General features: G+C 35.8%; 1 protein-coding gene across 1 annotated transcript; it reads right to left on the bottom strand.

The window, feature by feature from the left end:
* Positions 1-2,596: 2,596 nt before the first annotated feature.
* Positions 2,597-20,119, bottom strand: LOC141435854 (palmitoyltransferase ZDHHC3). The gene is made up of 6 exons (XM_074098679.1): positions 19,725-20,119; positions 15,355-15,500; positions 11,631-11,822; positions 10,224-10,445; positions 8,560-8,772; positions 2,597-7,302 (listed from the first exon to the last, which is right to left on the bottom strand). The coding sequence occupies exons 2-6, from the start codon at positions 15,493-15,495 to the stop codon at positions 7,144-7,146; spliced, it is 927 nt and encodes a 308-aa protein (XP_073954780.1). The 5' UTR covers positions 15,496-15,500; positions 19,725-20,119; the 3' UTR covers positions 2,597-7,143.
* Positions 20,120-21,150: the final 1,031 nt, after the last annotated feature.

The following is a 21,150-nucleotide window of genomic DNA, read 5'->3' as shown; positions in this document are numbered from 1 at the left end:
ATTAAATTTCAATTGCAAAACTCGTTCACCGCAGGTTTTGTAAAAAACGATAATTACCACCCTTTACTAACTAAGTAAAAAGAGTGGTTAGTATTTTATCAAACTATAGATAGGCACCTAGAATTTCACAAAAGTTATTATCATAGCCAAGGTCAAGACTGCTTTTGTCTTGACAATATTATAATCTTTTTTCATTAAAATTTTTAACTTACCTACCGTTAGCGGACACCGAGAATATTCGCTATGAAAGGCAAGAGACGAATGTATGACGGATTTTTAAAGGTTTTGTCACTAACCTTTTTGGGTTCGGTGCTGTAAAAATACAATCAGACAATACTGGATAAAACTTTGTGGTAACTACGCGATAAGTGCTTAAAGTTTATGACTGATTTTAAGTAAAATCACTCAAAAGTACAGCTTTGAAATGAAACCTTTAATACTTAATATAAATTAGACTAATCGTGAGTTCTGACACCAGACGCAGATTTTAATTGATCATCTATGTTTAACTAGGTAATTTAAAACTCTAGAGCCAAAATTCTTAATTGTTACAACAGACATCTTGCCGCCTGTTTTTCTTTAACAACTGTCCAATTTTATTCCAATTATTTCGACCGCTATACACAAAATATTGTATAGTTAGTGAGCTATTAGATGTTTGCAGTCACCATTAGATACATCGAAGTAGCCTAGGTGCTTTAAAACGTGTACCTACTTAAACCCAAATCTATTGTCAAGCGTGTTTCCTTTGAGCACCCATGTCCCTCCCATATAAGTCATCTCCCTCCAATATAAGGAGCCATCCACAAAGTACGTCACACCAATTTTGACCATTTTCACATACCACCTTGTCACACGTAGTGCTATGAAAATTGCAATTTCATACCGCCTGACCCCCCAATTGAATGTGTGACTTAATTTATGGATAACCTCAAAGCGATCAACGATTACTTGCTTCGTTTCTAATTACTTTTCTGCATAAACAAGACATCAAGTGACGTAGCCGTTTTAATCCAGTCACTTAGCAATAAGAAGGGGTCAGTTTTTTCGCGATTAAGTATCTGACTTTTGTGACCTGACCTTGAATAACTTACGACGCCGACACGAGATTTTATGAGACTTTTAAGACAACGTTTAGGACACCAAAATGAAGCTGTATACGAGTTTTCAGCTTATTATCTCTCATTCCTAAGTGCAACTTCTACTATGACTGCATTATTGGCGTTTCAATGATGCTTTGCAAAAACAAAAGCGCCTTCGGTGATTGATTTGTATAATGTGTACCTATTCTTACATATTTAGCCCGGGATATTGATACAGGTGAAATTTCTAAAGTATAATGATATGAAAGTGTACTGTATATAACAATATTTAATATGTATTAGGTACGGTGCAAACCCCATAATAATATCATCTGCTCGCAACTACGACACAAAATTATGAAAATACATTTCTCTTATTTTAGTTAGGTATATTTAAAACTAATATCTTTATACAACTGCTATTTTACTGTACATTATTGTAAAGTAAATACATATAAATAAAATGTATTGCTTAGATAATTCCTCGAAACCGGTCTCTATATAATATTCCGATCAATACCAGTGTTGTGCAAATTGGACGATACGTAAACTTTTCAGATAGATCAGAAGTACCTAAACAAAAATATAAGGCGGAATATTTTACCGAGAAGTAGTGAAAACATACTAAGTAACAAACTAAAATACGCTGGGAATAATTATAGTCTCTGCAATCCATAACTGCAAACCAAGGACTATATATACTATAGGACTATATATACAAGGATTATATAGTATATATTATAGTCCTTGCTGCAAACTAATTCTTGCAATATGATCCGCCCTACATTCTTGGCCACCTTTATAAATATTAAGTCATTGCCTTACATGTTATTTTATTGGTGTTATATTCCACAACCAAAGTAATGTTAAACATTTTTTTTTTCAATTTTTAAATATTGTATGCACCAAAAGGCAGACCAAAAAGTTACTCGGAAACAAAATAAAACTCATAATCAGTTAAATTACCCCGCTAAGCGACTCTTGAACAACTTTTTAGTTTGTTTATAGATTTTTTTTCATTGCGTCAAAATTTGCATGTTCAGCCATAGGTATTATGTTTAATAAAAACCGGCCAAAAGCGTGTCGGACAAGCTCGAAATAGGGTTCCGTAGCCATTACGAAAAAAATAAATAATATTTTTTAAAGGATTTCGTATTTTGTACGGAATATTCAAAGTTTAGGTATATTTTATACCTTAGGCTGCTATTTACTATTATACTACTAATAATTCTCAAGAATATATTTGTACTAGATAGTGACAAATAACGAATCAAAGCATGACACGTGAATTGATAAAAATACTAAACATGTGTAGGGGGTATTCAGATAGGTATTGAGATACTACCTTGATTGTCACGTCTATCATTGTGTGAAAAACTAATGTGTAGGTAATTTATGGTCGGCAATATTCGATGCTAAGGGGCTGTTTCACCATCCATTGATTAGTGTTAAATATTTGTTTTGTTCGAATAGACGGAGACGGCATCACATTTAATAATAATCGATGGTGCTAAGTAACGTTAAGGTGGAAATACCGTCTCTTTTATTTCATGTATGTATATAATAATGTCTTAGTTGGGTACTTATTATTTTTAAAATATGTCAAACAAAAATGTGTCTACATAAATCAATAAATTAGTACGCTTTTTTAATATAATAATACCAGGTGATTCACCCTATTTGTTCACTGGTTACTAAATTTAGCGATGCTGTTGTGTAAATTTGCGTATGAAGATAATTATTTCGTGACAAAAAAAAGGTGCCAACTTATATATTACGTAAAAAAAAAAGGAAAAAATCCATAAACTATAGCAACCCATAGTCTTATCGTTGAGTCGATAAAAAAAACAAATTAGGGGTTGTTAACAAATCTCATTACAAATGTGACCCCCTGATTATTTTAACTCGTAAAATCAATCACTTTAAACAATTATGAACTGTAAAAAACAGAATACAACGGCATCATGGTTGCCGCGTCCGCTCGCTCGACGGACCGCGCGTTTGACGAGAACTGAATGCCTGGTACAGTCAAGTGCAAAAATAAGTATCTATTCGAACCACACAAAAATATGTTACCACGGCCTTATTACGTCGGAATAAGATTCTATGGTACATATCTCTGAAGTGTTAGATAAGTCCATATTTTTTGCATACCTGACAAAGGATATTTATATTATAAAGCTAGTCGTATTTTCAATAATTACAATGAAAATTGTGACCTATTACGAAATTAATAAGGTTCAGTTTCCAACTCAATGCAAGTGGTCGCTAAATCGCCTCAACCTTATTAAGGGTTTATTTGTAACAATAATTAGATTAGAGCATTTTGTCAAAGGAAAAGACTTCAATATACTAAGCGTTTCTTTGTGATCGCTATTTCTCTGACGAATACACTCTATTGCATAAGACTTTTCGATAACAGGATAAATATCAGCATTTAGTAATAGATAATATTAGTTATAAAAACGTTATTTGCATTTACGCTTGATTTGTACAACAGCATCAGTGGTATAACCACATTATTACGCCTCATATAATATCACACTTCGAGCGATCGATCAGCTAAGAAAGGATTAATTTATGCAAAAATAAGATAAGCGCGTTATACTGTTCAGTTCAAACGTGCTAAAGAAAAAAATGTGACTTACAGTAGGCATCAGGAAGGAGCGGAGTGATAGTACAGCTTATTTTAAAATATTCACATATCCGTTAACTTAGTCTAACATATTTCCATAGGTTCACACAAGTCTTGTGAAATAACACGTACAATAACATTTAAGTTCGAGCACTATGTACTTATTTTAAGAGAGTTGTTAGACAACATCAAAATAATAACTTAATACATTTATACACGCCCGGAACCAGTCTTAAATTTATTTTCCATTAAGTTGTCATAGACAAGCTCATTTTTCCAATAAGCGAAGACTTTATTATTTTATTATAAGCCTATGCTTGCGGTATCAATGAGCATCGATTTAAAAACCAAAAGAAAAATAGATCATTGCTCATGAGCAGTGATCTGTTTTCTTGTTTGATCACGATCAATTGCAATATGGCCGAAACGATGAATCGAGACGGTGCAACACTTTAAATAATTTGAGACGCATTTTAAATTCCTACTTACTATACGGCTTTTCATTTTATAATACACTACGAAATCAACAATGTGACCGCAGACGAAATAAAGTTACATTTGACTTATATTAGATCATTTTATTGCTAACAAAGCATCACTAGTGTGGGTGTGGTTAAAGTACGACCGGTAATTATTGTCGATGTCGGCGGCCGATTGTAGAATCCGCCAGATCACAAAATTCCTAGGCATATCGTGAAATGGCGCCAAATCATGAATTTGCTAAGGGACATCCGCCATATCGTTCAAAACTTACCATTTGACGATTTGCCTAGTGACGTTCAGGCAGATCATGAAATTCCTAGGCATATCATGAAACGCCGCCATTTCATGATTTGGCTAGTTTAGGCAGATCATGAAATTCCTAGGCATATCATGAAACGCCGCCATATCGTTTCTGGTCACAATTCAAACTAACCACTCCTCGCTTCGCTCGCCGTACCTATTTTTTTATTTTTTTCAGCATATCACGATGTGCCCGATATAAAGCTAGGAATATCGACGAATGCGTTGCTCTAATCGATCTGCCGTATTGTTTCTCAGGCACATCGTGATATGCCTGGCCAACTTTTAGGCATATCATGAAATGCCGCCATTTCATGATGTGCCTAGGATCGACAAAATTATATGACCTGATCGGTTCATAAGAGCTGGCGCGAACGTCACTTGTCACTGTGAGTGCCGTTATTAATCTGCACATTATTAGGACTAAAGTGTATGCAGGTAAAACATGTGGCAGAGAGGTAAATTTGATGGTTCACTACAAATATTTATTCAACAATTAAGTTTGTATCTTATATATAGCCTGTTTTCACACTGACGTCGCAATCCACGAAATCACGACGAAAAGATGCAAAAACCATATGTAATTTAGGTGTTTCACTGTATTTTTATATATACGTCCAGAATTATATATTCGTAGCGATTTTTACACTGCATTTGGCCGAATGAGACAAGAATATCTAAAAACACGATTACCACTTGTTAAATCAACCTGTATTAAATCATTTTGTGATGCACACATAGACATTATTATTCACTCATTCAATCCATTTGTGCCAGCTTTTATGAATCGACCTGTAATTGCCATAAGGGTTCAATTATCAGGTTGTGCATTAGTGCCATTCATTCCTGGTCGCCAAATACGGGGTCGTACACCAACCATAGTACCTGTTATAACATGAGCACGCCATAGTGAGCTTACAGGTACTATTGCAAGATACATTACATTATTGCTTTGCGTATTTCATCGTTTTCCTCTCTAATAGAAATAATGTTATTTAACCTATATTCGTCATGTCTGCGGGCAACAAAAAAGAAATCCCGTCCCCAACTTCGTTTTAAGGTACAGCTAGCATCCAATAAGTCTAAGCGGGTAAGATGCTCAAAATATACTATCAAGTACAAGTCTCTACGAGGGCGACGCTGAGCACATTTAAAACATCTAACCCGCTAATTCAGGTACTGACTGTACTACTGCCATTTGAAGCAGCCATTATATTTTACAGATATCATTTGCAATCATAATCACATCAACAGAGATCCTTACTATACCCTATCATTGGTCCTAAATTAGACCCTATCAAATATATACCAAATAGAAGATTTAATTTACACGCATAGCATATTTAAGCTTAAACAATAGATTTTCATTTTATTCACCTCATACAATTATATTATGGGCACTGATGTGGATCCTATAAGCGCACGAAACAGCGATAGGCAAAACTTTCTTTTTAAAAACAATATTGCCAGTAAAAAAACGCACTAGTCAAAATAATTTAACACCTTGCTGCTCGCTCATACTGGGGATTTAAATGTTGTATGTATATCTCATAAGAGCTTGTGGTTTTCGGTCATAAAAGCATAGTCAACCAATTTGATTCCTAGGCCACTAAACTGAAGCCTTATTGTCTAGCGCACTCTGCATCTCATTTTCACCATTTCGTTCTGCCATTCGCCATAGGATGAGGGCAGAAAGAGATAGTATAATTTGATCGCAAGTGGCCGCACGTTAGACAATACAGCCTCAAGAATGTGAGGAAAAAACATGGCCCGTGTGTTCTGTCAGACCAACTACCAAAGGTTTTTTGTTAATACGAACCGAAATTAATGAAGTCAACTGAAAAATCATCTTAAACGATTTATCTCTCTCCCAAACTCATAAATTACTTTCCATTCAAAATCAAACTTCAATGTAATTATAGAAAGATACAAGTTTGAGAAGGTAATCATCGTGAAATATTCGAATTTCACATAATACTTTACTTTAGGGAACTATCGCATACCACGAATCACAAATAGAAGATCCACCCCTTTAAAACTACACCGTGCCTTACATCTTGAACGTGAGATAGGTACAAGTTCATGGAAATTATTGCGTACAATATACTTAATCGCAAAAGCAGCAGCTACGCGGTACGCGTAAAATTTAATGTGTTATCTACGAAAAGAATTTGATCTCTAACCATAGTAAATGCAGACATTTGGTTCCCTAATCAACTCACACTTTCATCAGTCATACAATTGTGATACCGTATTGTACCATTGTACATAAATAGTGATAAAACGTTCGAGCAGCTCACTCTACGGCGAATTCATCTCATTTGGTGTATATATTCGCGCATTTAAATGATTAGATCCGCCGGACTGGCTTGCTCTATAACAATTTACAAAAATAAAACAAAAATGACACATAGCAAAATGATTACACATAAATTATGAAAAAAATATTGCTTAGTCTGAGATGCAACAATTTTCAAACATTGATAAAAATCACCATTTCTGCAAAAAATTACACGTGAAATGAGATCGCATTTCATATTAGCGAAGGCCGATTGTTATAGCAAAAATATGACCATAGTTTTACGTGCCGTGTCGGGTACAAAGGTGTATAAGTATAAACTATAAAGTTTGTATGAAAACCTGTTAAACACTGTACAGGTAGCTATCCAGTTTCGTTTTGATGGAGGGTTGGGTGAAGGGCGAGAACCAGAATATTGAGAATCGACCAAACACTTGTTGGATGTTCTTCCATCGACTCTTGCGCACCCACCGCGCCTGCTCCTTTTTCAGCTGTTCGATACCCTGCCGAAATAAAATGTAAACGTATAATACTAATACCGGGGCAAGCAAGCTTCGCTCGGGCTACAACTAGAATTTTTTTCAGAGATAGAACCAAGCTAAATTTATCGCCCCCGAAACCCTCACATAGCAAAATACATCTAAAACGCTGAATACGTTTCTGGTGTACCCGAAATAAATATATTCATATATTAATTACCAGAAATAAATGAAAACGAGGCCGTATTATCATCAATTGGGCACCTTAAGTTGTCTGGGATGGTCCATATTATATTTTATATCGATAGTAAACTTAATAATTATAATGTAGCTCACTCCTGTAGATAGTTTTTTTTTCATTTGCCGTTTTTTTGTAAAAATAAATTGAAACTTTATTTCGGCAAACCACACGTTTCGTGAGAATAATAGCTTTTTCTTCCAACTAAGCGTTGGTCAACCTGACGGTCTTATGAGATTTGACAGATTGCGTACAAATTGTTGCTACCAATCCTATCAAAAACAGTAAGTAGCCGTATTTTAAAAAAAACTTTGTGTGTTTGGGTGGCCAACCTGGCGCCCATCCGAAATTTGACAGATCGCGGGTAAAAATATCTCAGAGGAAAGAAACAGGTGTATAGGTCAATGAAAAATATCTGCTACTTACTCTGCCAAAAAAGTAAGAAATTAAAAAAAAACAAATTGGCTGGAACCTTGCGAATTTTCCGTGGACATTTTTTGAGAGTGCGAATGTAAACTTACAAAAATGGAATCATCGAGTGCTAGTGACATTTCTTTCCTATTAATTGTTTAGCATGAGTTTTTTTTTCGTCTACTATTCCTGTAACAGTTGAAAGAAAAGCAGATTATGCACCTCGCATTTAGTAATTTATATTGCCCTCGTGCTTTTTAAAGCCCTCGCTGACGCTCAGGCTCCAAATCGGCACTCGATGCAATACTAAATAACTTTCTGCTTGGTGCAACAATCTACTATTGTGCCTTGGTCTATTTGATTTAAAAAAAGAGGTCGTATTTACAGCAGCTACGTCGATGCAGCTGTCAGTTGTAAAATGTCGCCGTACAACGACACATACGTAAACACACACACGAACCGTACGGCGACATTTGACAACTGACTGATTGCGTCAGCGTTAAAAATATATGCTGGTTTGAGGGTAATCTCGAGGTACGATTTCACCGACCCTCCCCTAATACCCCTTTTTCTGCGTCAGTGTTAAAAAGCTGACACTAACAAAATAAATGATATATTAAAAAAAAACTCACAGTCTCATCGTTCCATATGGCGTGCAACTGCGTCCCAAGCATGACCACAGTGAATATAGCAAACAGTAGGGCTTCGGCGATCAGGAACAGAAGCAGCACCACTGTGGCGGGCGGGGAGTACGTGCTACAGTCGCGCCACTCGTGCCGTATACACGTCACGAATTGGTACAGGGACAGCGCCAGGGAATGTATCGATATTGCTGCTATGTAGAACTGCGGAAACAAAACAATTTCTAGTAAAGTTTCTGTTTAATCCAGGGGCCTTATTACTACTACTAACACTTGGAATCACAATCGTTTTCACCACTTCTTTCTGTCACACGGTATAAGACGAGGGTAGAAGGAGATGGTGAATGCGATCGCGAACATCGGCGCGTTAGAAAATGCGGCTACAGTACTAGATTTCACCTGCAGCCACACACACTCGCGTAAGCCATTAGTTGTGGCAGTTAAAATTTCAGAAATTCAAAATTCTACATGGTCTTTAATTAAGTTTAGCCGTTCAAAATTTACGTAAGCCGTGGTGGTCTAGGGGTTTGACCTATGGCCTCTCAAGCAGAGGATCGTGCACTCATACCGGGACTCGCAACTCTCGAGTATTTCGGAATTCAGGTGAATTTACGGCGAAGTCAAACATCGTGAAGGAAGCCTGCACATACCACTGAATTTCTTCGTTGGGTCATCGCACTCTGGGTGGTTTGTGCACAGCAGTGGGACGTATTTATGTAGACGAAGATGATAATGATCTATCTACATACATACCAGTTCTAATTCGTTAAACCATTTCAGAGTGAAAGAGCGACAAATAAATATACTCAAAAAACTTTAGGAATTATAATATCAGTAGAATAGTACAGATGTGGTGCGTAATCCTTTTCCTTATCGTGCTCTCTCCATCGTACATTTTTCATTTTGACACTAAAAAATAGCTTCCCCGGACAAAGACTTAGCTTAGCTATTCAAAGAGGAAACGCTGCCAGCATCTTCGGGACCCTGCCTAAGGGGGTACTTTAAGTATTTTGTTTTAGGTTTTTTTTTATTGTAAGTATTATAAGTTTAGGATAGTGTTATGTACATAGTTTTAATTTAATAGTACTAGGTTATATATAAATGGGGAGTTATAGTTTAATTGTGTTACTAAAATAATTCAGTAACATATTTGGGCCGCCATACATATCTATGGACCTACCAAATACAAACAGTAGTTTTCCGTCCGAAGTTTTTTTCCGATTTGGAATTCCGTATGGTGGCCTGTGCGTACAGAATTGAAATAACGTATGTGTGTGATGTATTTACGGAATTCCGAATCGGAATTCCGAATCAAAATTTCGAAACGAAATTCCGAATGTATGTGGCGGCCCTTAATGGATATAAAATTTAATACAATACATGAGTGACACTCCGGGTGCCGATATGAGATCCGATTTTTCCCGGTGGAAAGCCATTATGTACCATCAGCCAAATAAGTGGTCTATCAATTTTTAAACAAATTCCTATCAAATGAATATGTTGCTAAAGTCGAACTTTCAAGTTGACAGACACGTCTATTGGCATTTATTGTTTTATGACATGCAAACGATTATCAACTTTAAGGTGGTAGACCACATTTGGCTGATGGTACATCTGCAGCTGCATGTAGTGAATCGAGAATCTACTGTACACACCGTGAACAGCACGAAGTATTTCTGATTGTTTTCTCCCACGCAGTTGTTGACCCATGGGCAGTGGTGGTCCATCTTGCGAATGCATCGCTGGCAAACGGAGCAGTGGTGGGCTCTCTCCGGCTTAATGCTGCAACACTTGGTGCACTTGAATATGACCTGGCCTTCGCGGAAACTCATCTGCTTGATTATCTTCTTCGTCGCGTTGCCTTTGGGCACAGCGCCCTGGAATTACAATTCAATATATGAAACTGATGTCATTTATTTATTTATATCAAGTATCGAACAGTAAAGACCTCCGCTAACTCACGGTGCACGGCACGGGCGCCATAGCACCTCTGCGTGAGGCTGGTCTCTGCTTTATTGAATGAAGTATCCTGAGTGTTAGGAGGAACTTGCTGCAAAACGGTCATCTTGGCGATCTACCATCTCGTGGGGCATCAAATTATATGAGGAAGAGCGTCTCACGGCGTTAGACGTAAAACGCCAATTACGTAGAGGGAGACCTAAGTCATCCTACACGTATACAGCTCAGCAGGGCAACTGTACTGTTACGCATGAAGGAGAGTATTTAAAAGTAAATTCGGCCTAGCCAGCCATATCAGAGTCCATAAGAAGCGTCATAATTTGTAGTTTTTTTTTTTTGGGGACGCCGTCATCGAAATCGATGACGAGTACTATATGTTGAACGAAACGTATTGAAACAGTCGAGTTAACGGAGGCCCGAAACTTAAAATTAGGTCTAATTTTTTATTCAAACTATTTGAATAAAACTATACCTAAATAAGCGGTATTACTTAGGGTTACCATATCATTTGAAAAGTTCTGACAAAAAGACGGACATTCCAAAAAAATGTCCACATGTACGTTACAGGCGTAATAATAGCCGAATATGGGGATATATTTCGAACGGTGAATATACCGTAACAAATATATCTAGTGGTTTACTATCATTTGGCAAACAACGTTTCGCAAACTATTAATTTATGCAGAACAAGTCATTTTGTAGACTCAGTCGGTTTGATACAGACCCTAATATTTATTATATATATATTTATTATTTGGCAAACTATTCATTTGTTATATGATGCATGGTTTGTCAAATAAGGAGTTTGTGAAATGATTAATTTGTAAAATGTGGTGTTATAAAATGATTAATTTGTGAAACAAAAGTTTACAAAACGCTGTTTGTCAAATTAATATTTGTTGAAGCGTTTGTTGCCAAATGATTGGATACCATATTATCTAGTGTTAGTAGCAGTTTCAGAGTAGTATCTTCGAGGGACTTCTGCCAAAGAAAATAGAAGCACTCAGTATCGGCAGCGGTGGGACAGAACTACATTTATGGAGTGACAGAGCAGAGCCAATGCTCTTTCTCGTTGGGACAGGGTATATTCGACGTCAACTCACCGGATCAGTGAACATAGTCCTTAAGTGCGAAGCGAAGGCCAGGAAAGCGAAGCTTTGGAACAGGAAGATGTTCACGTAACTGTAGAGGGGGTACGTGGAGAGTCCCGGGAGAAGCATCACCATCATCACGACGAACTCTGCGTACAGTATCAGCATCCACGTCAAAACCGCGCATATGATGCCGCATATGTCCTGGAATAATAAGCTTCTGTAAATATTTTTCCGCAAGCTGTTGCCCGCAACTTCCGTCTGCGTCCCGCGGGAACTTTGCACTGTTGCGGGATGGAAGTAGGCTATATGTTAATGTTAATTTCAAATAGTGTAGGTTATTAGTGAAAGTAATCGGTTTTTTTGCTACAGAGATTACCTCCTTTTGTTTCGAGACCACTATCTACAACACCAGCGGGAGTGTAGGAGTTGCCGCCGGCTATGTAAGCTTCTTATCTCACGTTACGCAACACAAAAGTTCCTCATCTCTTTATTTTATTAGTGTGAGTTGCATCAAGTCTGTGGGCACGGCAGTGCCCCCGCCAAGTTAAGCAAAACAAAAACAAAGGCACGGCCTACCTTTACCTTTCTCGAAGCCATTCAGGCTATTTTCAACAATACTTTTACTATAACAATAAGGCAAACTAGCCGCCAACTCAAAGGAATTTGATGGCTGATATTTCCTATTTGGTTATCGTTAGTCTACGTTTCCACCAGAGACATGCGAGGATGCGATTCGATTTATCGACTTGGACCCTCAAGGCTGGCAGCGCGTGCACGAGCTACCAAAATACGATTGCAATTGCGGCCCTCTCGTATCATGGATGTCTGTAGCTCTTGATTACTTATTAAACCTATCTATCAGGTGACCCTCTTGCTCGTTTTGATTCCATGTGCCACGTTAATTTGTCCTTAAGAGTGACAAGCTCCATTAAACCCGTATGTCAGCGCGCTTCTCTCATTCTAAGCGAGTTTAGAGAGCCAAAAAGCGGATAGTTGCCACTTCTTATAGCCGTCGGCCACAAACGCTTATAAGATTAATAAGATACCTACAAGCGCTATAACAAAACATAATATAGGTATGCGCCGCTTCCCGCTTCCTTTTTATTCAAGGATAGTTGCTGGATGCGAACTACAGTGATTCTATTGTGTGACACTTACAAATTTACTGCACGTATGCCTACTGGGAGTGTCTGTTATAAACCTAGGTACAGTTTTTAAATGAAATGAATACGGACAAGTTCTTATAACTATAGTACATTACTGTAGAGGCCGGAAAGTAGGGGGTTGCCGGGCAAGCAGATATAGACGGATAGGGATGCGAGGCCGGCAACCCCAAGTTACGGCCGAGGCTTGTACAGTGCATTTCTCAAACATGACATGATATAAAATTAAAAAACAAGAAATGAAGCTGGCGGGACGCTAGTCTCGTCGCCCTGTTGTGGTGCGCGCGCCGTGCCGCAGCTCACGTTGAAACAAAAGACGGTCGCATTGCCGGCCAGCGGCCGGGAAAGTTGTATGACATCTCTTTGCAGGCCGCTAGAGGGTCCGCGCGCAGGCAGCGGAGGCGCAGCGCCTGCAACGCGGTACTTACCGGCCTATTATTTGTAACGCAACGTCTATATTTCATGTCATGTTTGAGAAAAGTACGAGTAATATAACACAGAGAAAAGCTTTGATTGTGTATTTGTTTGTAATGGAAATGGATAAACTTAAAAACAACTAAACCGATTTTTAGAAATTCTTTCAACTGTAGGGTTCCTACATAGAAAACTTTAATGTTATCAGCGACTAACATAGGCTTTATTTAATCCTGAAATTATGCTAAATTCATAGAATATAGACGAAGAAGTTGCGACCAGCAGCTACGAGTAAGTACCTATTCAATAAAAGCATACATACATTGCATCTCTGAAATTAAGAGCGTTTTTACCTGCTGAGCTGGTAACGTTGCATCTTTGTTAGTTTTTCTCGATTATTCCATAAAAACTGAATGAAAATTAAAAATGTGGCTCAATTACGTTGTAACACCTTGTGTATACAGTAATCACCTATGCTGATAAATAAAGTTACTTTGACTTTGACTATGATAGAACTCTTCTTAATATTTAAATTAATGTGTCTACTCCAATAATTATATTCGTGATAGACTTTTATTTTCTTTGAAAACCGTTAGTAAACAATTGTTCGTTTTTAAAGAATATAAAAGACTATCACGAATAATTATTGGAATTCTATTAGACCACATTTTTGATTTTCATTCAATCTTTATGGAATAATCGAGAAAAACTAACAAAAACGCAAGGTTGGCCAGCTCAGCAGGTATAAACGCTCTTAATCACATTAGCGAATACACCTACCCACTAATATTATTCATACGGAAATTTGTAGAATGTATGTCTGTGCATATTTTTGATCATTCACACTAAAACGACTTGGCTAAAATTTGGCGCACAGATAGTTTGTAGGTATCTGGATGAAAACATAGACCAGGTACTTATATTTTCAAGCAATGAAGGAATCAAAAGTATATAAACAAGCTCACATTTAAAGATCGGATTTTATAAATATTAAAATTTCTTTCTTAACGTCCCATCCCGACAATTCAAGAAGACTACAAAGTGCACACTGGTATTATAACGAATGAATATTATCTAGCTCTGCGTTCTACGAAGGGTTATGTTGTTTTATTAACCAAGAATCAAGGATAAACCAGTTTTCCTGTGAGCACAGTTATCAACGAGGAAATATCGAGAGCTATCGGTATTTCGATTAACGAAGTCATAAAACTATTGTAGCGCGGCGAACTGAAACGCATTTTCAGTTAAGTACAAGTACCTACCTAGTGCAAAACCTATGAATCTATCTATTTGTCAAAGACCTTCCTCCTTAAGAGCGTTTATACCTGCTCAGCTAGCAACTTTGCATTTTTGTTAGTTTTTCTCGATTATTCCATAAAAATTTAATGAAAATTAAAAATGTTTTCTGATAGAACACTTCTTAATGTATAAGTTAATGTGTCTACTCCAATAATTATTTGTGATAAACTTTTTTTATATTCCTTAAAAACGGATTCATGTTTATGACCGGTTTTTAAAGAAAATAAAAGTCTATAACGAATAATTATTGGAGTAGACACATTAACTTATATATTAAGAAGTGTTCTATCAGACAACATTATTAATTTTCATTCAATTTTTATGGAATAATCGAGAAAAACTAACAAAATGCAACGTTGCCAGCTCAGCAGGTATAAACGCCCTTACTTAATCCTAGAACTGGGTCACTAACTTTGTTATCTTGGATGTTACTACAATATTCTTAAAATTCTTTATTCAATGAATGAATAATAGAATGAATGGTGCTTTATAAAGTGCATTCGGTCGTTATTTTCAAAGTTAATTTGTTATTTACAATTTTTCGGGACAAAAGCTATTTTTGTTCTTTCTCAAGGTCCCAATCCCAAACATGAAGGCTAGCACGGGTATTTTTAATATACAACGTTAATGAACAGCACGATGTAATTTTTGGGAATTCTAATTAAAGGCCAGGTCTAATGATTAACGCGAGCAAAGTCGCAGGAAAAGCTTAGTATTACATACATAACAACTAGTCAAAAACTGCTTATCATGGCGAAGAAGGGAGGAGGCATTTGTTTGAGTAGATCGGGTAGCAATGTTATCTTTGCCTGCTTATGAAAAAAATACTGTCAGTGGGATCATATTGCTGTGCAAACCTTTATGCACCAGGCTTTGCCGCCGCAGCAGCGGTTGTGCATGTCGCGATTGGGCCTCGTAAGGCCCGCCCGCTCCGGATCCACGTCGCATTGACTTTCGATGTCATCCTCGTCCGAACTTACAAACATCTCGCGGATCATTGTTCCTAAAATCACATAAAACGGTTAAAGTCTCCAACAACACTAGTATCCATTATCAAGGGTGTTGTGAGGTATGGACATGGGGAGGAGGATTGCCCAATCTAAAGAATGAAGTTCATTAGCTGGAATGCTCACGGATCTCAGCTTGCACAGAATACCTATACTATATGTTTATTGTTTGGATTTCTTTCATAATATCTATTTGTACTGTTAAGCGTAGATAAATATTTTTAATTTAAATTTATGTTAGCTCTTTTAGCCTGCGACACAGAGTTCTCTAGTAACCCTAGTCCAGGCAAACGTGAAGCATAGATTTTTGTAAAACATTGTATTTTGTAATCTTGTGCTGCAAATTATTCAATAAATTATTATTATACCTTAGGAATGATCTTAATATTCTCACTCCATCCAATCTAATCTTAATATATAAAAATGAATCCCTATTTCTCTAGATGACGGCATCACGCGTGAACGGCTGGACCGATTTCGCTAATTCTTTTTTTGTTGTGTTTGCTATTGTCAGGAGAATGTTCTTATAAAAGAAGATTTAGAAAAAACTACACCGGGGGGCGAAGCTGCAGGCACCAGCTAGTATCCAATATATCCTGATAAGGTTATAGATAAACAAGAATCTAATTTCAATCTCTCCATAGAACCCTGGCACAATGTGCCATATCATGTCTTTGAAACCATTATGGAGTTATTGTGAAAGGTTTCTGCTACTAACGGACTACACAATTAAAGAACCAAACAATAAAATAAATAGTAGGTAATGTGAAAGGTAAAAGATAATTATAAGTAGTAGATAGTAAAAATTCGCTGAGCAAAGCAACTCTATAAATAAGCAGTTTTTTTGTATCAAGTCAAAAGCACCTCCTGAGCCCTGGCTTTTTTTATTAATAGATTGTAGTACTTAAGACCTAGACACTCGTCACCAATTTTGTTATTTTGGATATTATTTCAATGTATTTAAAAAAAAAACAATCAACAATATGTGCTTTATAAGGTACACAAGGGCTCACACTCTCACAAGGTAGTCATAATCTATATATATCTATATATATATTATAAACCAACTTTATGCGAAAAAGCCCATTAGTTATCAGCTAGAAAAAATATTGTTTTATATTTTTTTATACTTGCAATACTTGTTTATTGGATGGTTTAGAGATTAGGCAAAATCTTATTCGCTCCACTTGCAGGATTCAGATTGACTTAAGATTTGGTACACATAATGTATGAGTTGACTATGCAAATATAGTCAGCATAAAAAACTAATTCATATATGTATACAATATTTCAATATTCATTATACAATTCCACTTAGTACTAATTGCAAGGCAAAGCATTACCAATTGTATGCAACACTTTTTTGTGTAAGTAAAAACAGCACAGAACATTATAAATAACCAATAATCGCTTTGCAGCATAGTTTTTTTTTTTCAGAATTAAAATGAGATCTTTCTTACACATTGTAACAATGCATAATAACATAAAAAGATGAATCTTTAACCCCTGCTTTAGTTGACCATGTAAATAGTTTTTTAATGTCTTAAAGAATAGCAAATACAGATCTAATAAACTTGGTTTTCAAGTAATTGTATTTATTGTTTCTTTCAGTAATTCTGAACCTTTTAAAGCCCAGTTATAACAAAAAGTTGAAGAAGTTGGTCAAAGCCTTGTAATAGATTTATTCGACTAAGCCAGACACAACAGCAATAGTTAGTGCTGCATATTGTTCAATACTGTCAAGTTCATGGAGTTCAATAATTAGTTGTGGTTAGCACAAGAAAAAGGTCAACCAAGCTTTATTGTTACACTAAACAACATTAAAGCAATGTCATATTATTTTTTCTCTATAATATATATTTACACACATTATAACAGCACAAATAATTTAATATAAAAGAAAATAATGAAAATGACTTTTTTTGTCAATTATTTTATTACTATATATTTTGTTACAAGTATTGTTCGATGACCGGATGGCCAAGTGTTTAGAGAACCTGAATACAATGCTTGAGGTCCCGGGTTCAATTCCTGGCCGGAGCAGATATGTGTATGAATAATATGAATGTTTGTTCTTGGGTCTTGGATGTTTAATATGTATTTAAGTATGTATTCATCTATATAAGTGTGTTTATTCTTTGCCTAGTATCTATAGCACAAGCTTTGCTTAGTTCGGCGGGTCTGGGTCTATTGGTGTCAAGTGTCTCATGATATTTATTTATTTATTATTTACTCTATTATTTTTATAGAAAGTAAGATCAGAAGGAATATAAAATCTATTCATGTTAATTGATAGCACTAAGGTTGGCAACACACTTATCCACATCAATCAATCATTTTAGGATTCCTATAAGTTAATAGATAAAAATAAAAAAATAAATGATAAGAAAAGGCCATGAATCATAATGGAAGTTCTAACTAAATTATTTTTCATAGCCCTAATTGATATATTTTTATAATTTAAGCAACGAGGGGCTTGAAAATCATGACACTGTAAAATTAATTTATCAGTAGCTAGATTACAAATTCCTAATGCAATACATATTGCAGCAAAAACTTGTATCCTGTGTATATATATGGGATATCACATTTAATATATAATTTATTTATAAGGAAGTTTTTGCTACAGACAAGATCTAGTAATACAGTTATATCACTAAATTGTGCTTGTATCATTTAATCATTTAATTTAGTGAAATACCTAGTTGTACTCATAGAATCAAACTAACAAAAACCTAACTGCCTATAGCTTATAGCCTTTACTAGCCTTTCACCTAACTCATAGGCCTTGCTAACTTCACTGATTTAATTCTACACACAAACATCACGCCTGTATTCCCAATTGGGATAGGCAGAGCACTTTTAGGTTAAAGTTTGACAAAAGAAAGGTACAATAGTGACAGGTTGCTAGCCTGTCGCCTACACTGCGGTATACTTTAACCTATATCCTTTGATTTAATTCTACCCGATAAATATTTCACTAGATTAGTCTAGCAAGATACTTTTATAAAATTACTTGATCAGGCCTGTCACATAATAACTGTACTGCCTAGGAATCTATATATAGGCCTAACCTGAGTATTACTAAGTAATATCATGACTTTAACCTACAACCTAACCTACCTTTATAAGAAGGTATGGAATCAATTAAATAAAAAACATTTTTAGGGTTCCATACCCAAGGGGTGCCAACGGAACCTTATTACTGAGACTCCGCTGTCTGTCTGTCCGTCTGTCACAGGGTTCTATCTCTTGAGCCGTAACATTTAGGCACTTGAAATTTTCACAGATTATGTATTCTGTGGCCGCTATAACAATATATATTAAAAAACAGAATAAAATAAATATTTAAGCGGGGCTCCCATACAGTGTTTTTTTTTGCCGTTTTTTGCTTAATAACGGCAGTTAAATGCTTGAAATATTCACAGAATATTTAGTTGTAGAATCACTTTTAACAATAAATAATAAAATTAAAATAAAATAGATATTTAAGGGGGGGTTCCCATATAGTAAAATTGACTTTTGCCATTTTTTGGTAATATCTAATGTTGTATAGATAATGGTATGGAACCCTTTGTGCGCGAGTCCAACTCGCACTTGGCCAGTATTTTATTTTTATCTCTTGAGATACCACAACATTATTGTTGTATCATCATGTATATTGTATCATCATTATAACAAGCATTATATCTTATAAATGAATCATGCTCTGCATAGTTTAAACTTTATCATTGATAGATATGACTTACACTTTAAAATAGCTCCATGCAAGTGTTATTTTATAACTAATTTTATTACGAAAGTAAGACGACTGGTGATAGTTAGTAATTCTTGAATTATACAAACAAACAAACAAATCAAATTAGCACAACTTACAGTTTACCAACTGAATAAGTGAAGGCTCTTTAATTATTGCATTATTTTCAAGATCATTCTTCCCAGTCCAGGTTTTTACCTATTTATATATTGAGTGAATAGTGCCCATTTGACCATGAGAGAAAGCAGAACTTAATAAAAGTACCTAGCTATACCTAATTATAATGACATCATAAAAAAAATACAAAACTAGTTATGTGTAAAGTTAACACATACACCAAGGTAAACATCGGCAAAATGTAAGGTAAACTTAAACTGCATTAATGTTTCAAATACTTTGCATTTACAAGTTATTTCATTAACAAGAACTTATGTGCTTAAATCTAATTTTCTGTTTTACTTACCTGATTGGAAAAGGCAGAAGCGTTTGTAATATTCTAAATCCTTTTATTTTTCATATCATAACTTAGGGTTTCTCTAGAGATCTTAATTACTGAATGGTAAAAAGTAGTAACTAATTTTAAGATCGAATTTGGAGTAATAATAGGGTTCGACGTACTTTCACATTTTAAAAACAATTAAATATATAGGAAATCAGCATTTTATTATAAAAATACGATTGTTAAAGCCGGAATTTAACTTAATTTTTCTCTTTAGCCGTATTATTCAAAATCAATAAGTAAAATCGCTGTCTCAACTCCATAGGCCCTCAGGCGTTGTTTGATTAACTTGTACCTACTTCATAACGAATTAAGAAAGCAGCGATTCGTTGTAACTCGGTATAATTTGCTTGCGATTGGCTAAAACATTTTGACACTAATTTACCTATGTTCAACCAATAATGAAAAGCATTTTTCCAAATGAAACTCTCGAACTGAGTGACGTAGCCCAGATCCGTTCTAATACTCATCTTCACTCATTTTTCAATCTAAGACTAGTTTCATAATAAGAGTGAAAAAAAACAAGGATTAAGACCATTATAAAGAGTTCAATAAGTTCAACTTATATCTTAGAAGGCTTTTTTTGTATAATTACCATGAATTTGAGGTAAACAAAATACAAACTTTCAATAATAATTATCATAATCTAAATCAGACTCATTACTGAACGAAGTTCCACGATGCGGTGACATATGATAACGTAGATCCGTTTTATTTTATTTTTCATTCAGGGCTAGGTAAAAGGAATCAAGCCTACACAACACTCGTGGTCTGTCCTAGTTTTCGAGTTTTAGACTCCTTATGTCGTCCATGAAACAAAAATGTACTTAGAATAATATAAAAGTTAGATTACAATAAATAAACTAAAACTACATTAAAATCAAAACCATAATAAATCTATAAATGGACCCTGCGGCATAGTACCAAAGATGCCGGCAGCTTTTCTTCGCTGGATTGTACAACATTGTATGTATGACTCGTATTATATGACGGCGTTAGGGTAGGGCGCGGTGAAACGACCCGCCCCCCTTTTATTCTCTCGCTCATTGAGCAAAGCCTATACTTACTAGAAAATTCCCAAAAGTTGGGGGCGTCGGTCGTGAAAATCTCGCCGAGGGCGCTGGAAATTCTAAAACTGGTACTGCTGAGTAATATAAAACGGCGGGAGCACGCCTTTCCATTCGAATTTCACATATTCAATTGAATGATTCACTCTAGCTCCATCGATAATAGCGATAATTCTGTGTCGAATTTCTCCTTTATATGGTACTAGCTTTTGCCTGCGGCTTGGCCTTGGCTTGGTTATCGCGCGCTGTTCCCTCGGGAACTGTATTTTTCGGGATAAAAAGTAGCCTTATGTCACTCTCTGGCTCGTAAACTATCTTTATGG

Source organism: Choristoneura fumiferana, chromosome Z (assembly GCF_025370935.1).
Source record: "Choristoneura fumiferana chromosome Z, NRCan_CFum_1, whole genome shotgun sequence".
Lineage (NCBI taxonomy): Eukaryota > Metazoa > Arthropoda > Insecta > Lepidoptera > Tortricidae > Choristoneura > Choristoneura fumiferana.
Note: the sequence above shows the minus strand (reverse complement) of the source record. Positions and strands in the feature narration are given on the sequence as shown.

Coding starts and splice junctions, on each gene's coding strand:
- LOC141435854 (XM_074098679.1), bottom strand. CDS start 15,495: ATGATCCGCGAGATGTTTGTAAGTTCGGACGAGGATGACATCGAAAGT. Junction 8,773..10,223: donor AATACTTCGTGCTGTTCACG/GTGTGTACAGTA, acceptor TTGTTTCCGCAG/TTCTACATAGCAGCAATATC. Junction 7,303..8,559: donor CCATATGGAACGATGAGACT/GTGAGTTTTTTT, acceptor TTATTTCGGCAG/GGTATCGAACAGCTGAAAAA.